This window comes from Onychostoma macrolepis, chromosome 22, assembly GCF_012432095.1.
Source record: "Onychostoma macrolepis isolate SWU-2019 chromosome 22, ASM1243209v1, whole genome shotgun sequence".
Taxonomy (NCBI): domain Eukaryota; kingdom Metazoa; phylum Chordata; class Actinopteri; order Cypriniformes; family Cyprinidae; genus Onychostoma; species Onychostoma macrolepis.
Window position 1 is genome coordinate 14,937,162 of NC_081176.1, and position 17,784 is coordinate 14,954,945.

Genomic DNA, 17,784 nt, shown 5'->3' on the forward strand with positions numbered 1-17,784 from the left:
ACATTTCTTTAACTTCCATAAACAACGCTGAGGAAACGTGTCATCCGCATCCGAATGTTCAGCGTTCACACAGAACACATCACCACTAATTTACTGGTAGGCCTATGCCTAATGTTTCAACTTCTCATACCGGTAAATTGCCAGAAGGAATTTACCGGTATTTTTTGCAAAGGTCCTGTTCACACATGATCTCTTATTTAGGCTACTGGTAATTTACCAGTAAAAATTGCATGTGTGAAAGGGGCTATAAACTCAGAATTCTGACGTACTTTATCACAAACCTGAGTTTACATCTCAAAACTCTTACTTTTCTTCTCAGAACTGAAAATTTGCGTTTGAACTTGCATTTTTGCGGTAGCTCTATAGCATCGCTGTTGAAGCTGGTGAAGTGGATTTACTTATTTTAGAGTTAACAAATCATGTGCATTGTTATGTTCGAAGCAGATGTCATTAAAAAGGGAGGATTTTAAAACAAGCAGTTAATTTATAAATTTGTATGACTTTACCTTTATGCTGTGGAAATACAACTGGAAGACAGAAGACAAAAAGGGGTGGGGCTACATAATTTCTATACAGGCTGTATCAAAATTGTGACTTTTCTTCTCAAAAACACTAACAACAAAATGAAAGCAAAGGGATTTTGTACTTAAGTCTTTCCTTATGCGATGTGGTTGGATGTTTGTTCTTCATCATAAAACTGACTCATAGCGGTACACACCTGGTCAAATGTTGATAGACTAGGAGCCAACACACACACAAGTTTATAAGATATTACAGTCACACCTTAAACTATGACCTTGAGCAAACAGTCATCATACACAGTCTTTTAGGATATTAAAGTGTCAGTAATGTCACATTTATGGAGTGAATTGTGGCTTTTTATCCATAGCAAAGTCATCCAGACCACATTTTTGATTAAACTTGATATCAGCATGGACTCTTTTGAAACACTCAAAATGTGGTTTGAAACAATTTCAGATCAAGAAATCGAAACATCTTTGTTTTGGGATATACCGGTTAAGTGTATTTTACTTCTTGCTGGTAATATCAGGACATTATTGGCTGACAATGTCAATAACTACACAAATTCAGCATTAGACAAGCCAGACTTAATTGCAGTGTTTTACTGGGCCTGTAATTTACTAGAACTACAGAAGCTCAAAATCGCCCTCTACTGTTTAAAAGTAGCACAAGCATTTGTTTTCAGACATTCATTTGGAAGAGGGGAAATACTCATAAGCATAATTAACAATACTACTAATAATATATATTTTTTTCATTATATAGAAATATAAAATACTGTATTTAAAAAGATAAATTATGATATTTGTTTTATGCATATACACAAAAACTTGTGTGACACATACATATTTTAATATATATAAATAATGATTTAATAGCAGTCATTCTATGTAATTGTATATATAACCTTTAATTAGAAGAACTGAATATGATAAATAAAAATAGTATCTATACTTATAGTAGTAACTATACTTTATATAGTATTATTACTATTAGATAATATTGCATATAATTTTTACATAATTTATTTACATATGTTAAATATACAAATAATGTAGCCTATATAATAAAAATATTATATATTTATTTATGTGTCTCTCTGTGTGTGTGTGTGTGTGTGTGTGTGTGTATATATATATATATATATATACACTAATAAGGTGTGAATATAGTTTTTTTTTAAAGATATTTGAATATTTTATGTATAGTAATTAAAAAAAACAAACATAAAATTTCTAACTATCTAAGAAAATATTTCAAGCATAGCCATTGTAGATCAAATCAAGTTTAATATCAAAAATACATTTCAGTGTTAATGTCTGTTGCTTAATCTTTGTCCAAATATCTGTGTCCTAATGGAAATTCAGTTTCATCACCACATAATAAATGTAAACATACTAAACTAGTACTACAATAAACTACAGAGAAAGAGAATTATCTTGATTAATGTATTTTATGTTTGAGAGACCAGTCTGATTTTTAGTGCTTTTTAACACAAAATACTAGTGTTGAGAATAAGTGCATGTTCATAAAATAACATGGGATTCAGAGTTTTATACAAAATACAAAACAAACTACCTAAAAATAGTTTTAAGTGCAAAAGCATCATTTGGTCGTTATGTACATAAACTTTATGTAACTTTGCTCCCCATCATTTTTCATTAAAGTCTCTCTTCCTGAGTGCTGATTGGTCAAAGGTGTGCGCAGAATATTTCAGGCAACCAATCATCAGATGGTTTGAGGTATTCAGGTGCTGATTGGCTCAAAGCCATGTGATCAGTTCTTGCCAGTGATTGGCTGTTAGAATTGTTGTTCGTAGTGATTGATACTTGTCAGAAGTTGCAGAGCCTCGTCCACTCCGTCTGTATGTCTGAAACCAGGAAGATCAGCCGTCAACAACACCTTCAGTACTGACGGCTGAGAGACATACAAAGAGAAGAAACACAGATTAGAAAGAAAAACGTTACATTTATATTTGTATAAATACAATAAAATGTATTTCAAATTAACAAGATTATTTATTACGTTTATTTATTTTTTGCATTTTTTTTCCAAACAACAGAATATTCATGGTTTTAATCTACTTATAACTTATTTAGATATTTACTTTTTTGTGTGTGAATGTGACGTTTGGTTTTAATATTTTGATTTATTTAGATTTAACCAATATTTATAAATGATTTGTATTTAACTATGTTGTTTTTTTATCTATTTGTAAACATTTTTGTATATATTAACAAACACATTGAACATTTTTGTATATATAAAAATAATAGTTATAATAATAACTTTTATAATTATGAAATACACAATATAATGTTCTATATTATATTCTATACACCATGTTTTTTCAAATGCCTGAAATAATGTATGTTCTTAATTATACAATATTTATATTGTTTATATAAACAATGTTAAATGCCTTGTTTAAAAGCTGTAAATGGGTTAAAATAACCATAATTTTTTATTGTACATTTCTATTTTTATACATACCACATCATTTTAAATGCATTTCAAATGACTCAAATGATTTCTATTCTTAAGGAAGTTATTTTTTATATATGTATTTGTTTTTCAAACAGTAGAACAATCACAATTGTTGTCATCTACTTATAAATTTATTTAGATTATTGTATCGATTTTAATGTTTTTGTATATGTGATATTTTATTTTTAATGTTTAGATTCAGGGTTAGGGTAATATTAAAATAATTGTTTTTATATTAAATACATATAAAATTAATAATTAATCACTATTTATAAATGTGTGGTATTTAAATATTATATATGTTTTATATATACACTGTGTGCAGAATTATTAGGCAAGTTGATATTCTGGTCATATTTGGTCCAAACCACATCAATCTTAGTAACTACTATCAATTTTGTATTTAATCATTTATAAGTGATATATAATTGCCCATGAAGGCTGAAAGTTAAAAACTCCTTATTTCAGGTGTGCAGAATTATTAGGCAGGTTTTCTTTTACAGATAAAATGAGCCAAAAATGAGATTGAACTCAAGAATAAAAGTTTAAAAAATTATTAAATGCCCATGAGAAGGATGCAATACTAATGCAATAATAGAATTAGCAAAGTTAAGGCATGACCATTGGGCAGCTAAATGCTCATTGGGTCAGCAGGGTCAGAAAAAACAGGTGGAGAAGAAAAGACACGTTAACTGCAAAAGAATTAAGAATTAGGTGAGAAACCATCAGGAACCATTTAGTCTCCAGCACCATCATTTTCCAGAACTGCAACCTTCCTGGAGTCTCCAGAATTACAAGGTGTCAGGTTCTCAGAGACTTTGCTTGGGTAAAAAATTCTTTAAAATGGCCCTCACTTAACTCTTGAAGGACCAGCATCACATCCTCTTGTACCACTGTTTGAAGAATTTATCTTCCAGAATCTGGCAGTAAGTTTTGGGGCTCATTTTAGTTCATCTCCTATCCTGAAAAGTCTGTCTTGCAGGATTGATTAAAAATGAGCTCCTAAAACTTACTGCCAGATTCTGGAAGATAAATTCTTCAAACAGTGGTACAAGAGGATGTGATGTTGGTCCTTCAAGAGTCACTCACAACTTATCTGTCCATAAATCCTATACAAAATCAGTCTTCATGTATTTCACAACACTTCAGCATGTTATTCATATTAAGTGAGGGCCATTTTAAAGAATTTTTTACCCAAGCAAAGTCTCTGAGAACCTGACACCTTGTAATTCTGGAGACTCCAGGAAGGTTGCAGTTCTGGAAAATGATGGCGCTGGAGACTAAATGATTCCTGATGGTTTCACAGCTAATTCTTCACCTTAACTTGCCTTGATCATGCCTTAACTTTGCTAATTCTATTATTGCATTAGTATTGCATCCTTCTAATGGGCATTTAATAATTTTTTTAACTTTTATTCTTGAGTTCAATCTCATTTTTGGCTCATTTTATCTGTAAAAGAAAACCTGCTAATAATTCAGCACACCTGAAATAAGGAGTTTTCAACTTTCAGCCTTCATGGGCAATTATATATCACTTATAAATTATTAAATACAAAATCAATAGTAGTTATTAAGATTGATGCGGTTTGGAATTGGTAAAATGTTCTTGGAAAAAAAATATGACCAGAATATCAACTTGCCTAATAATTCTGCACACAGTGTATATATATATATATATATATATATATATATATATATATATATATTACTGCTGTCAAGCGATTAATCGCGATTAATCGCATCCAAAATAAAGGTTTTTGTTTACATAATATGCGTGTGTACTGTGTATATTTAATACGTATATATAAATACACACTCGTCTCATACAGTATATATTTAGAAAATATTTACATGTATTTACATGTATATATTTATATTTATATAATTTATATTATATATAAATAGATTTAGTATACAAATATAACATATTTTTCTTAAATATATACATGCATGTGTGTGTATTTATATATACATAATAAATATACACAGTATATATATATATATATATTAGGGCTGTTAATCGGTTCAAATATTTAATCACAATTAATTGCTTGATTGTCATGAGTTAACTCGTGATTCATCGCAACTTAATCACACATTTTTATTTGTTCTAAATGTACCTTAAATTAATACTTTTCAAGTTTTTAATACTCTGCTCAAAATGGGCATGGACAAATATGGATGCTTTATGCAAATGTATGTTTATTATTATTGAAACCATGGTCAACAGAGCATGAAGACTAGACATGTTTCAAAGGTCATAGATGTTTTTCAAAGAACTTGTTCGTGTCTATTAGACACATGAAAAAAGAAATACCAGGTTCCACATGACAGGGCAGCTCACTTCCTCTGAACATGCAAAATGTACATTTATTATTTATTATTGGATTTGTTTGCCTCTCTGTGCCACATACTGTAATTTGATGCAGCTAAATAAAACTGTTTTCATTGATATATTTTACTGTTTCTGTTGTCAGACAACGGAACGAATATGAAATAGTGACTGAAACGTGACCCATTAAGACTACATAACCAGCTCTCCCTTCCAAGATGTTAATCTGCGCAAAAATCCTGATTTATAATCGAGCCATCTTCTGATAAAATCAAATAGGCTACACATATGATAAAGACAATAGCTGTGCTGACAAGCTAGGCAATATCTTGTTCATAATCGCAGACGATTTGCCATATTGTGTTGATTGTCAGTGAACTACGGCTCTAATCACGAAAACCAGCTTTACTGACTAGATGCGCATGATAATCGAATTCGATTAATTGCACAGCCCTAAATATAGTCTGTTAAATGTGTTTCAAATTCCTCAAATAACATATATACTTAATTATAAAATTAAATATTTATATTTTTAATATAAAAAATTAAATGCCTCTTTAAAACCTTACCAATTAAAGAAACATTACCAATTATATACATATATAATTTAAATAATTAATGAATATACTTATATTCTAATATGTAAATTATTATTTTTTATTAAAGTATTGATTACTGAGCTTCATTTTAGAAATGACATGTCAACTTTGGCGTTGATTTTAAACACTACCTTCAGTCCAGCGAAGATCATCGATACTCCTCTCAGCTCGATCTGTTTGAGCAGTTCGGTGAGTTCATGGACGACAGTGAAGTCTATAGAGCTGACATGAGAACAGTCCAGAACCAGACAGCGCGGAGGAGATGCTGACAGACCACAGACACGAGACCGTGAGCACTCAGTGAAAACTTGTGTGTGTTTGTGTGTGTGTGTGTGCGCGTCTCACCGTGAAGAGCGTGTTTGTATACGAGTCTGCTGAGATGCTCTGTCACGGGGAAGTTCAGCCCACTGTCCAGCTCCAGAAGCAGCACACCGTGATCAGACACCTGAACAACACACACACAAACCTCACTGACTGACTGCTGCTGCTGCATCTTGGTAATTTTACAAACATCCCACTTCATTTCATATTTACTGGTAAAGAAATTAAGTATTTTTTCCAAAAACAACAGAGTAATATTTTAACAGAATCATTACTATAATGCTACTCACAGCAACTGAAATACATTGAACTTTTTGGATATACAAATATATAAATATTTTATTTTAATATTTCTTTATAGTTAATCAATATGTATTATTTATAAAATGCGTATGTGTGTGTGTGTATATAGAACACAGAATTGGTCCAAAGTCAGAGTTTGAAACGTCTTTAAAAAATGTGTCTTTTTCCAAAAGATTTGAATGTATGCAAATTGTATAATATCGAAGGTAAACATTTCTAGTAATTGTGCAGTTAATTCTCATATTGTATTTTCATAAAGTTTTGGAATATTTGCCCTCTACCCAAATTTGTCACTATACCAAATAATTTAATTAGAAGGGTTATATTGACCTGTTAAGATTTTGCTTACATCTATATTGTAAATATATTTTTTGCTATTTTATTACATTTTTTTTAATTGAGGTAAATCAATAACAATTACATTTTTAATGATATTTCAAGTGTAATTTATGAGATGTATTTGATGTATTTTGAATCTAATTTTTCTTTGTAAAAGGCAAAAAGTTGATCATACTGATTTCAAAGTTAAGAATTCTTTAGTTTGAATATACATTGAACCAAAAACTATCATAACTTCCTAGTTGATAATTCAGAATACTTAATTTATGACAAAACATCCCATGTTTCAGTAGTGACAGCACATTTTCGGTAGTGACAGTAATGCTTTGGTAGCAACCACATCACATTACAGAATTTTAACTCACATACTAAACATACTAAAATACAAAAAATTGTAAAACTGTACTAAAACGTTGTTTATTTCCCCCAAATATGAGAATTATGTGTTCCCTTTTGTAACTACCGAAACAATGATGACATGTTTCAGTAGTGACAATTCTATGGGATAAGACTCCAAAAAACCAAAGATGTCACTACCAAAACTCCACCAAATGTTTTGGTAGTGACAATTTTAGATACTTTTGAACCTAGCTCAAAGATGGTTAGCAAGCACAGTTCTGAACCGTGGTATACATATAAAAACTAAATGTTATGTAATAACTCCCAAATAAGTGTGCTTAATTGCAGAAAAAAGGTGTTCGGTAGTGACGTTCCTTAAAGTTACACACAGACTTTTAAACACATTTACCTCAAAATGATGAGACCTATCTACTCACACCTTGTCCTGATCATAAATTTATGGGTTTAGTTCAAATCAGTCTCGGCCAATAGACTAAAGCATACACTGTTTCAGTAGTGACATGAAAAATGCGGGACACATTTTTTACATAAAGTTTCATAATTTACAAAGAAAATATAAAATAAATATTTTTTTGAACTTCACTTTTTAAAAGAATCAAAAGATACTTTAAAAAATTTTCTTAAGTTGAAATTTAGGGGTTAGGGTACCCGATAAATTATGATTTCATATATATTAAGCTTACTAATATTTTAAATATTATTGTGGGTTTCAATAGATAATAGAAGGATCTTATTAAACATCTAAGATTTAATTACTTAAAGGCTTTTTAAATGGGTTTTTTGATTGTAGGACAGCAGTTTGCACCAATTCTGTAGAATGACCCATATACTGTATACATCCACTTATATTTTATGAATTTAAATATTTTATGTTTTATAGATACAGTATGCTATATGTCTTTTAAATGTTTCAAACAGTAACTGAAATACATTTACGTTTTCTATACAAAATGTATATTTTGTTTAATATTTATTTATTTAAAATATATATTTATATAAGCTAGATAGATTTTTTTTACTTAACTGATATGAATATACTAGTTATATTTAATATTTTAAATATTTGTATATTTTATAGTATTTATACATTCAGCAACTAAATGCATTTATCTTTTCCATGCAAAAATCAAGAAATGTTTTATGTAATATTTATATTTTTAAACACATACTTATATTAGATAGATAGATAGATATTTTACTTATATGATATGTATATGTAATTGTAAATATATGAAATATGTAAAACAAATATGTAATTGATATGTAAATTATACATACATACACATATACATACAAACCTTGTTGTTTGTGTGTATATATATATTTAGATTATATACAACATAATGTTTCAAATGTATCAAATAATTGAAATATTTAATTATAGATTTTAATTAAATAGAAATGTATAGTATAAAAACATTAAGAGTCATGACTATTTCAATCCAACATCCAACTATTAAATGAATAATTAATTTAATAATATAATAACACTGTATTTGTTTTTTTTAAGTTTTTTTGACACTATGCTTTTAAGACATTTTGTACAACTGTCAATTTTATAGTGATTTCTACAAGCACACATGCTAAAACTCAAACAGAAAGTGGATTTCTAGAACAAAACTCCTTCATTTAAAGCTCACAGGCTGCATCTATCATATTCAGCCATTTCATAAAAAACTTGAAACTCACTTTCACTTTGGGTCTGGCCACGATATACAACAGCATGAATCCAGAAACAACCACACCTCCCACAATGCCGTACTGCACCTCCCAGAAACTGACCACAAACGTCACCAAGAACGGCAGCAGATCGATTCCTGAGGTAAACAATGCGATTTTCAAGAATACAAAATTTTTTGATAGTTAAAATATGTGCTGTAAAGTCTCACTCTTGACTCTCCAGAGCTGGACTGGCACTCTGAAGTCTATCATGGGACTGACGGCACAGATGATGACGGCAGCGAGTGACGCTTTAGGAATGTAGAAGAAGAGTGGCATGAGGAACGCCAGCGACAGCAGCACTATCACACCTGCCCAAAAACACACACCCTCAGACACTGTCCACATTTTAAATGTCAACCTGATCGCAAAGTGTGTGTGTTGTTACCTGTGATGACCCCTCCAGCGGGCGAACACACTCCGGTTTGAGAGTTCACAGCGGTTCTGTCAGAAAAACCACATAAAAACACTTACTTATCGAAGTGCAAACCAACAGACACTTTAGCATTAGCGTTTAGCTTGCAGACGGACCTTCCGAAGCTGCCCGTGACGGGATACGCCGACACAAACGAACCCATGATGTTCGTGAGACCTGCAGAAACAACATTAGAATGAGAAACGACCTATTTACGCTCTGATAAAACATCGTAAAGGAAGAGAATCTCTCACCGATGGCAAATAGCTCTTGGTTAGCATCGATTCGGTAGTTATTCTTGCTGGCTGCATGGAGAAAAGAGTGTAAAATGCATCTAAACAGCATCTGTGTTGGTATATAATAATAATTCATTTTATTTAATGGCGCCTTTCTAAACACCCAAGGTCACCTTACAGCAAGCAAACTGGTAAAAGCAGTAACAATAAATAAACAGGTCCTGCCAGCATTACAAAATTCAACAGCACAACTGCATACATACATCATGAATACAATAAAGGCTTATAAGAGCAATAATAAGAGCAATTAATAAGAGCAAGTCATAAGAAAGCCTGGGTAAAAAGATAAGTCTTAAAACGAGATTTAAAGTATGAAGGCTGCTACTGTTCCGTATATTGGGGGCGAAGAGAGTTCCAAAGGCGAGGGACCGCAAAACTAAAAGTTCTTGCTCCCATGGTGCTTAAACATATACACGGCAACACAAGAGAGATCGAGTGCGAGAAGGAGTATAGATGTGGAGAAGTTCAGTAAGATATGGTGGAGCAATGTTGTGAAGTGCCTTAAATGTGAGAAGCAAAATTTTAAAATCAATGCGATACTTTACTGAGAGCAAGTGTAAATGTTGGAGAATTGGAGAAATGTGCTCGAAAGAAAGAACATGAGCTGCTGAGTTCTGAACCAATTGGAGTTCATAGAGAAGTATAGAAGGAAGACCAGTAAGGAGAGCATTACAATATTGGATAGATGAGATAACCAGTGCATGAATAAGAATTGCAGTATTATTTGTTGTAAGAGAGGGACGGAGGCGATTTATATTACGCAGGTGAAAATACACAGTACGCGTAATATTATTGACATGAGCTTCAAAAGAAAGTGAGCTATCCAGAATGACACCCAAACTCCTGACCTGCTGAGAAGGACAAATTGCATTATTATCGATATCCACAGTAAAACAATCAGATTTAGTAAAAGTAGATTTTGTACCAATAAGTAAGACCTCAGTTTTATCACTTGAGTTTTAGAAAGTTGGCTGAAAGCCAGTCGGGTGGAGGAAAAGAACTAGAGGGTTTGGAAGACAGGTAGAGCTGGGTGTCGTCGGCAATAGCAGTGAAAATGGATATCATATTTCCCGAAAATATGGCCAAGAGGAAGTATATAGATGATGAATAAGAGTGGGCCCAAAACAGAACCCTGAGGGACACCAGTAGTAATTAGGGGTGTTACATCGATACGATGTCTGACGATACGATGCATCGATGCCACGCGTAAAATATCGATATCTGTAGTATAAATAAGCACCTTTATTTTGGCACTGTCCACATTTTCACAATGTCCGTCTATGCATTACCGCCAACACATGCATTCTCGTTCAAACTCACGTATCAGGATTCAATATAAGGACTGCCCGAAGGCACAAGGCGAGCATAAAAGACGCTCGGGATTATTGGCGGAACAGTCGAGCGCTGTGTGAGAAGTTTTCTGCTCACACATCTGAAGCGCATGCACACAGACAGCCGCGTCTACACCGCGCAAATACTAAATTGAGCTCTCTTTTGCTTTTTTGTGCATGGATGAGTAAATACAGACAAAATTACATCAAAATGTGCGTTTTGGCGAATATCCTAGTAAACACAGTCGGTTAGGCATATATCTTAACGTAAACAGTTGTGAAAGAAAACACATGTGTATCAGTATATTAAATCTGTGCTTTCGTTCTTAAAGTGAAAGCAAACTAATAATAAATCTAATGCTGTGAAAGAAAAATACAAGTGCTCACTGCTCCTGACTAAATAACATTTGTAACATCAAAAATGATTAATCTATATTTAATTCATACAGTGAAGACTATGCAGTTATTTTACATTTGATTATTACATTTCTGTAGCGTACCTGAGAATTTCTTTTAGACTGAGCTGAAAAACCTGAAAAACACTGTTTATTGAACTTGTGTCTTTGTTCTATTGTATTTATTTTCTGCTATTGCTTGTAATTTGGTTATCTGTAGAAAAGATTTTTAGCACTGAGCCCATAGTAGCAGCCAGAATTGTTTTTCCAATTCTATATATTCTTTATTATTATTAAAAAAAAAAAAAAAAAAAAAGTGTATAGCCTATTTTTTTTGTTGTGAATGTCCCAATTGAGGTACAGGATGTGAAAATTTCAGATAAATGTTCATGTTATATATTTTGGTTGCATTTGTGAGTTAATAAAAATGTAGATTGTTGTTTAAAATGGGTATATAATATCATAATATCGAAATATCGATCGATATACTCCTGTATCGAATCGAATCGTAATCGTATCGCAGAATTTTTTGAGGTATTGGTAAATATGGTATCACTGGGTCTGAGAATCGATATTGTATCGTATCGTGACGAACCATCCGATTTACACCCCTAGTAGTAACTGTAGATGGTCTTAATTTAAAATTTTTAATTTGAACATACTGAGTGCAACCGGTAAGATAAGACCTAAACCAGGACAGGGGGTGCCTGTATACAGAAGTAAGGACACTTTGAAGCTCTTACCGAATGCCTTTGCAATAGCGATGCTCTCTAAGACGCCCATTAAAGGAATAACAGCCAGACCTCCGCCTAAATCCTGAGAAAATACACCTGATTGGTCAGTAATGATCACTTTTCTATTAGATTGGCTACTTATAATCTCTGAAATCATGTCACATATACTTTACTAATATTATAGTTTAATATTTTGAAATGTGGTAATACATGACAGCTCAATTTTCTGGGGTCCAATTACCACAAGGGGGCGCAATTTTAAAATATTTACTATTTTTATCATATATATTATTAAATATTTTATTATTCTATTAATACAATAATGACCATAGTTTTTAAAATTAAGAAATATAAACAAAATTTTTTTTAAAAGGTTTATACATCTGACATTATTAGTGCATAGAAAAAAGTATATATATATATATTTTTTTTTTTTTTTTTTTTTAGAAAATATATTTAATTATTTTTGGCATTAGTACAGTGATGGAACAGCTTTTAAAAAATAATAATAATAATAATACACGGAATATACACATTATTTTCATAAATATTAAAAATAGCTTACATTTGTATTTATAGAAACAACATTTTATCTTTATAATACAATATAATAATCGTTATAACTTAATTTTTTTCCTACACAATATAAATGTGTTTATATATACAGAAAATATATAGTTGTCTTTATAGTTCCATAATTTTACCTAAATTTTATTTTATAAATTACACTTAATTTCACATTTAATAGTGGAAGAAAAATACATTTATGGGTATTTTTTCCAAACAGTAGAAAAATAATTTATCTAATCTGTTCATTTTTATCTGTTTATCTAACAATTTATTTTTATTATTTATCTATTTTAATGCATTTCTTATATATATATATATATATATATATATATATATATATATATATATATATATATATATATTAAATGTGTTAATTTGTTAAATGCGTTTCAGATGTGTATATTATATACACACACACACACACACACAATATAATTTTAAATGTGTTTAACTGCCTCAAATAATTTATATCCTTAAGTATAAATTTAAATTAAATATAATTGTATTATAGCATTTTTTATAACAAATATAATTGTACTATAGTATTTTTTATATTATAACAAAAAAATCATGATTATCTCACTTTACTGACAAATTATTTTTAAAAATTATAAAAAATATATATAATTTAATAATACATTCTTAATATAACTGAGCAGTATTTGACTTTTTATCGCGACTGCTCTTTTTGATGGGGGTCCATGACATCAAAAACTATGAAAGATTTGTATCAAAAGCTACACTACTCACCTTCGCGATGTCACTGAAAGTAATCACCGTGCCATTGGCTACAGTCTCTGAAAGGGGCGGGGCTTTGAAAGGAGGTAGTCCTTTGGCAGTTTTCCCGGTGAGACTGAAGAAATGGTGTCCAGTAACCTCAGCGGAATACGCAACAGCCGTCGCTGCTATGACGACCAGAGCGTTCCGGACTGCGACAAAAGAAGAAAGTATATAAACATCTATTGGTCACATTATAGATTCACAAGAGTTTTTTGAGCACTCACTAGTAGCTAAACTCCACACCAGCCTGCGGGCAGACCGGACAAGGAGAGGAGCCTCGTCTTCAGACGAACCCAGAGAATTCTTCATCAGCGTCAACATGACCAGGAAGAACAGACAGCACAGACCCAGAATCACATCTCCGACTCTGAGAACACAGATGATTGAGATACGCGCTTAGAAAAGATGATTTAACACTACAGGAATCAGCAGTTCATTGTGCTCACCTGGCCTCAGGGATCTTGTGGAAGGTGTAGTAAACCTGTAAGAAGAACTGCTGCGGGATCTCCTTCAGACCCAGAATATTCTGCACAAACAAATGAAGCGGATTGACACAACTCTTCACAGATCTTAAAGGACATTTAAGAAACATGCAAATGAAATGACGAGAGGCGGAGAAGAGACTCTGACCTTGACCTGACCGAAGCCGATGGTGACAGCAGCAGCACAGGTGAAGCCTTTAATTACTGGATATGAGATGAAGTCCAAGAGGAAGCCTAATGAACAAACACAGAGTAAAAATCAACATCAGATCAGCCGATTCAAATTAATAAGGCACGTATATACAGTATATATATATATATATATATATATATATATATATATATATATATATATATATATATATAAGGAATGTATATAACACACATATATATATATATATATATATATATATATATACACACAAAATATACACACAAAATATTAAATTGAGCTTTCTTGGATTTATTAATTAATCCAGAAAATATAAATTATCTAGTTAATTTTTATATATATTAAAAAAGTGATAAAAACACCTATATGTGCATATAATAATAAATAAAACACAAATGCTCAATTTAGCTTGTTTGGATTATTATTTCATTTATTTATGAATTCACATTTCATCATAAAAGTTCTCAAAATGTTGTAATAACAACAACAATATTAAAAACAATATTTAACAATTTATTATCAGTTCGAAAACAAATGTATTCACCTTTTGGATTAATATTTTTTCTGTTTATTTATTTGTTTCTATGTTTATTTTATTATGAAGCTACAACATTTAAAAACTGCTCCAACTATTTTATATATATGTTTATGTAAAGCGCTCTGAGTACCCAGAAAAGCGCTATATAAATGTAACAAATTATTATATAAAATATTAATGGATATATTAATATGTATGAAAATATTAAATTTAGCAAATATTCAATTAAGCTTTTTGTACTATATATATATATATATATATATATATATATATATATATATATATATATATATATATATATATATATATATAGTGTTACAGTGTGTGTTTGATTATTAAAAAGAAAAAAAATTAATTTTCGTTTTCAGGAAAATATTTATCTATTATTGTCTAACTCAGTCACTTCCACAACCTCAGTTGTCACATTTTTAAAACCTGTTGCTACATTTTGGTGTGCGGCTTCACAGTCATGTACAGGAAGTTGCACAGGAAGTAATCGAATCAAATAGTTATGTGCCAGAAAAAAACCCACTTCCTGTTTTCAAGACGGTCCTGATTTATAGGCAGCTGAGTCAGCTTTCTCTTCTTGGCGGCAACACTTCAGTCATACTTTATGTAAACTTCAGAGTATAAGCATACTTAGAATGTTAATAAATAATATTTTTTAATAGTACAGTCCACAAAAAAAAAAAAAAGATCTGTTTAACAGTTTACACTCAGTATAATTGGTGTTGCTACTGTTAACTAAAACTACTTAGAAAAAAACTAAAACTGAAATAAAATTAAAAGCTATATATAAATATTTAAAACCAAAATTATTAAAAAGACTATAAAGATGAATATCCAGCTCAATTTTGTATGAACCACACCAAAATAGAGCAAAAATATGACCTATATTATAACATTAAATGGAAAGTTCTTCCAAAAATGAAAATTCTGTCATTAATTATTCACCTTCATGTCGTTCCAAACCCGTAAGACCTTTGTTCATCTTCAGAACACAAATTAAGATATTTTTGATGAAATCCGAGAGGTCTCAGACTCTCCATAGACAGCAAAGCGACTGTTGTCACATGGACTATTTTAACGATGTCTTTACTACCTTGCTGGGCCTTGAACGAATCAGTTGCGTTGCTGTCTATGCAGGGCCAGAAAGCTCTCGGATTTCATCAAAAATATCTTAATTTGTGTTCTGAAGATGAATGAAAGTCTTACGGGTTTGTAACGACATGAGGGTGAGAATTTTCATTTTTAGGTGAACTATCCCTTTAAGCCCATTTTCCATCTCACCCAGTCTCAGCAGAGCCATTCCCGCCTGGATGACGCCGCACAGCAGTGTGAGCACCACCGCAAACACAGGATCTCCACTGATATACGCTGAACACAGCAGAGACATGATGGCGGTTGGGCCCAGCGTGATGTCTTTAGATGTCCCAAACACACAATAGATGAAACCACCCATGAACGCAGAATACAGGCCGTACTAGAAAACAAACAAACAAACAAACAAACACTGTGTCAAGAAAACCTTCCTCGGTCTCAGTCTGTGGAAGAACGTGAATGTTCTTACCTGCACAGGTAAACCGGCCACTTCCGCGTAGGCCAGAGCCTGAGGAACCGTGGTCAAACCCACCGTCAGACCCGCGATCAGGTCCATCTTCAGCCAGGTCAGGTTATACCTAGGCAGCCAGGTGAGTATGGGAAAACAAGAGCGCAGGGCAGCATACCAGTGGATACCCGTCACCCGCTCCATCAGAAGATCCCAGATCTGCTGACCTTCAGCTCCACCAAAAAACCATCAGTTAAGGACCTTCACGAGCTGTAGTGCTTCATCCAGGATGTTGAACGCCACTCAGATGGTGTGGACAAACAAGGATGTGGCAGAGTTCACGGGAAGGGTGGAGCTAGCAAACTCTTCTTGGCCGTGCGCTAGTCAAAACCAAAAAGTTTCTTCTTGCTTCTCCATAACTGTTTTTTGAAAGCACATCTGTGGAGAATTCAACACCACTGCTTAGTAAAACTACAAAGCTAAACCACAAGACAGCATGACTGCAAGCTGTAAAACACATGATCACGAGATTCAAACACTGCTGATTGTGAAATTACTTGTTCAAACATGTGAATCATAAAGTATAAAAAACATCCAGTTTATCCTGTTTTTTTATTATTATTATTTAAATAAGCATACATTTAAACGGCAGTGAAAAATAACTTTATGTATAAATATATTAAAATTTAAATAATATATCATTATTTTTATTATTGTTATTATTATTTGAATTTGCATTACAGAAACAAACAAAAAAAAAACAGGTTAATTACTGTAATGAGATGCAAAATGCAAAGAAAAAAATAGTAATGGCCATAAAAATACCCTTAAAAATTACTAAAATTACAAATTCTAGCATAAATATATTGCTATTACCAATAATTCATTTTTATATTCTGTTTTATTTATGTTTTGCATTACAGTAACAAGATGCAAAATGCAAAGAAAAACACACATAAAGAATTACTAAAATGACTAACAATGTAAAAATATATTCCAATCAAAAATATTATTAGATTTTATTTATTTTTTGCATTTCAATAAGGAGATACAAATTGAGAAAGAAAGAAAGAAAGAAAGAAAGAAAAAGATCAAACAATAATCAGACATTGCAATAAGCCTAAAAAATACCCTTAAAACTGATTAGGTAAGAGTTTTGACATGAATCATATGACATTTTAAAAGGATCTCATGATCTGAGTACCCAGTGCAATGCAAATCGAAGAAAAGCATTTGAAAAAACATACTAAATAATAATAATAATAAAAACAATAATATCAGTTAGATAATCGTATTTACAAACCAAACTGAAAGTCGCGATCAATCAATGTTAAGAGGCACAATGTGAATTCAAGTTAAAGATCAAACCTCAGAGATGCCTTTGAGCCTCGCGCTTTATCGGAGTTCAAACATTCCGCTGAAGTTATCTCTTTATTTACATCAAAACATAAATATACAATGAAACATTTGAGCAATCAAAGCGACTGCGGCATGTATCGCGGTTTCTTTGGCAGAGCAACAGCACTTCGGTGGCGTCAGC

At 31.6% G+C, this 17,784-nt stretch overlaps 1 protein-coding gene across 1 annotated transcript; it reads right to left on the minus strand.

The window, feature by feature from the left end:
• Nucleotides 1-1,800: 1,800 nt before the first annotated feature.
• Nucleotides 1,801-17,759, minus strand: slc26a11 (solute carrier family 26 member 11). The gene is made up of 16 exons (XM_058761460.1): nt 17,613-17,759; nt 16,266-16,682; nt 15,986-16,178; nt 14,134-14,219; nt 13,950-14,029; nt 13,728-13,870; nt 13,474-13,652; nt 12,163-12,235; nt 9,652-9,702; nt 9,514-9,574; nt 9,371-9,426; nt 9,153-9,293; nt 8,953-9,080; nt 6,286-6,385; nt 6,072-6,205; nt 1,801-2,439 (listed from the first exon to the last, which is right to left on the minus strand). The coding sequence occupies exons 2-16, from the start codon at nt 16,446-16,448 to the stop codon at nt 2,323-2,325; spliced, it is 1,725 nt and encodes a 574-aa protein (XP_058617443.1). The 5' UTR covers nt 16,449-16,682; nt 17,613-17,759; the 3' UTR covers nt 1,801-2,322.
• Between the last annotated feature and the right edge of the window lie 25 nt (nt 17,760-17,784).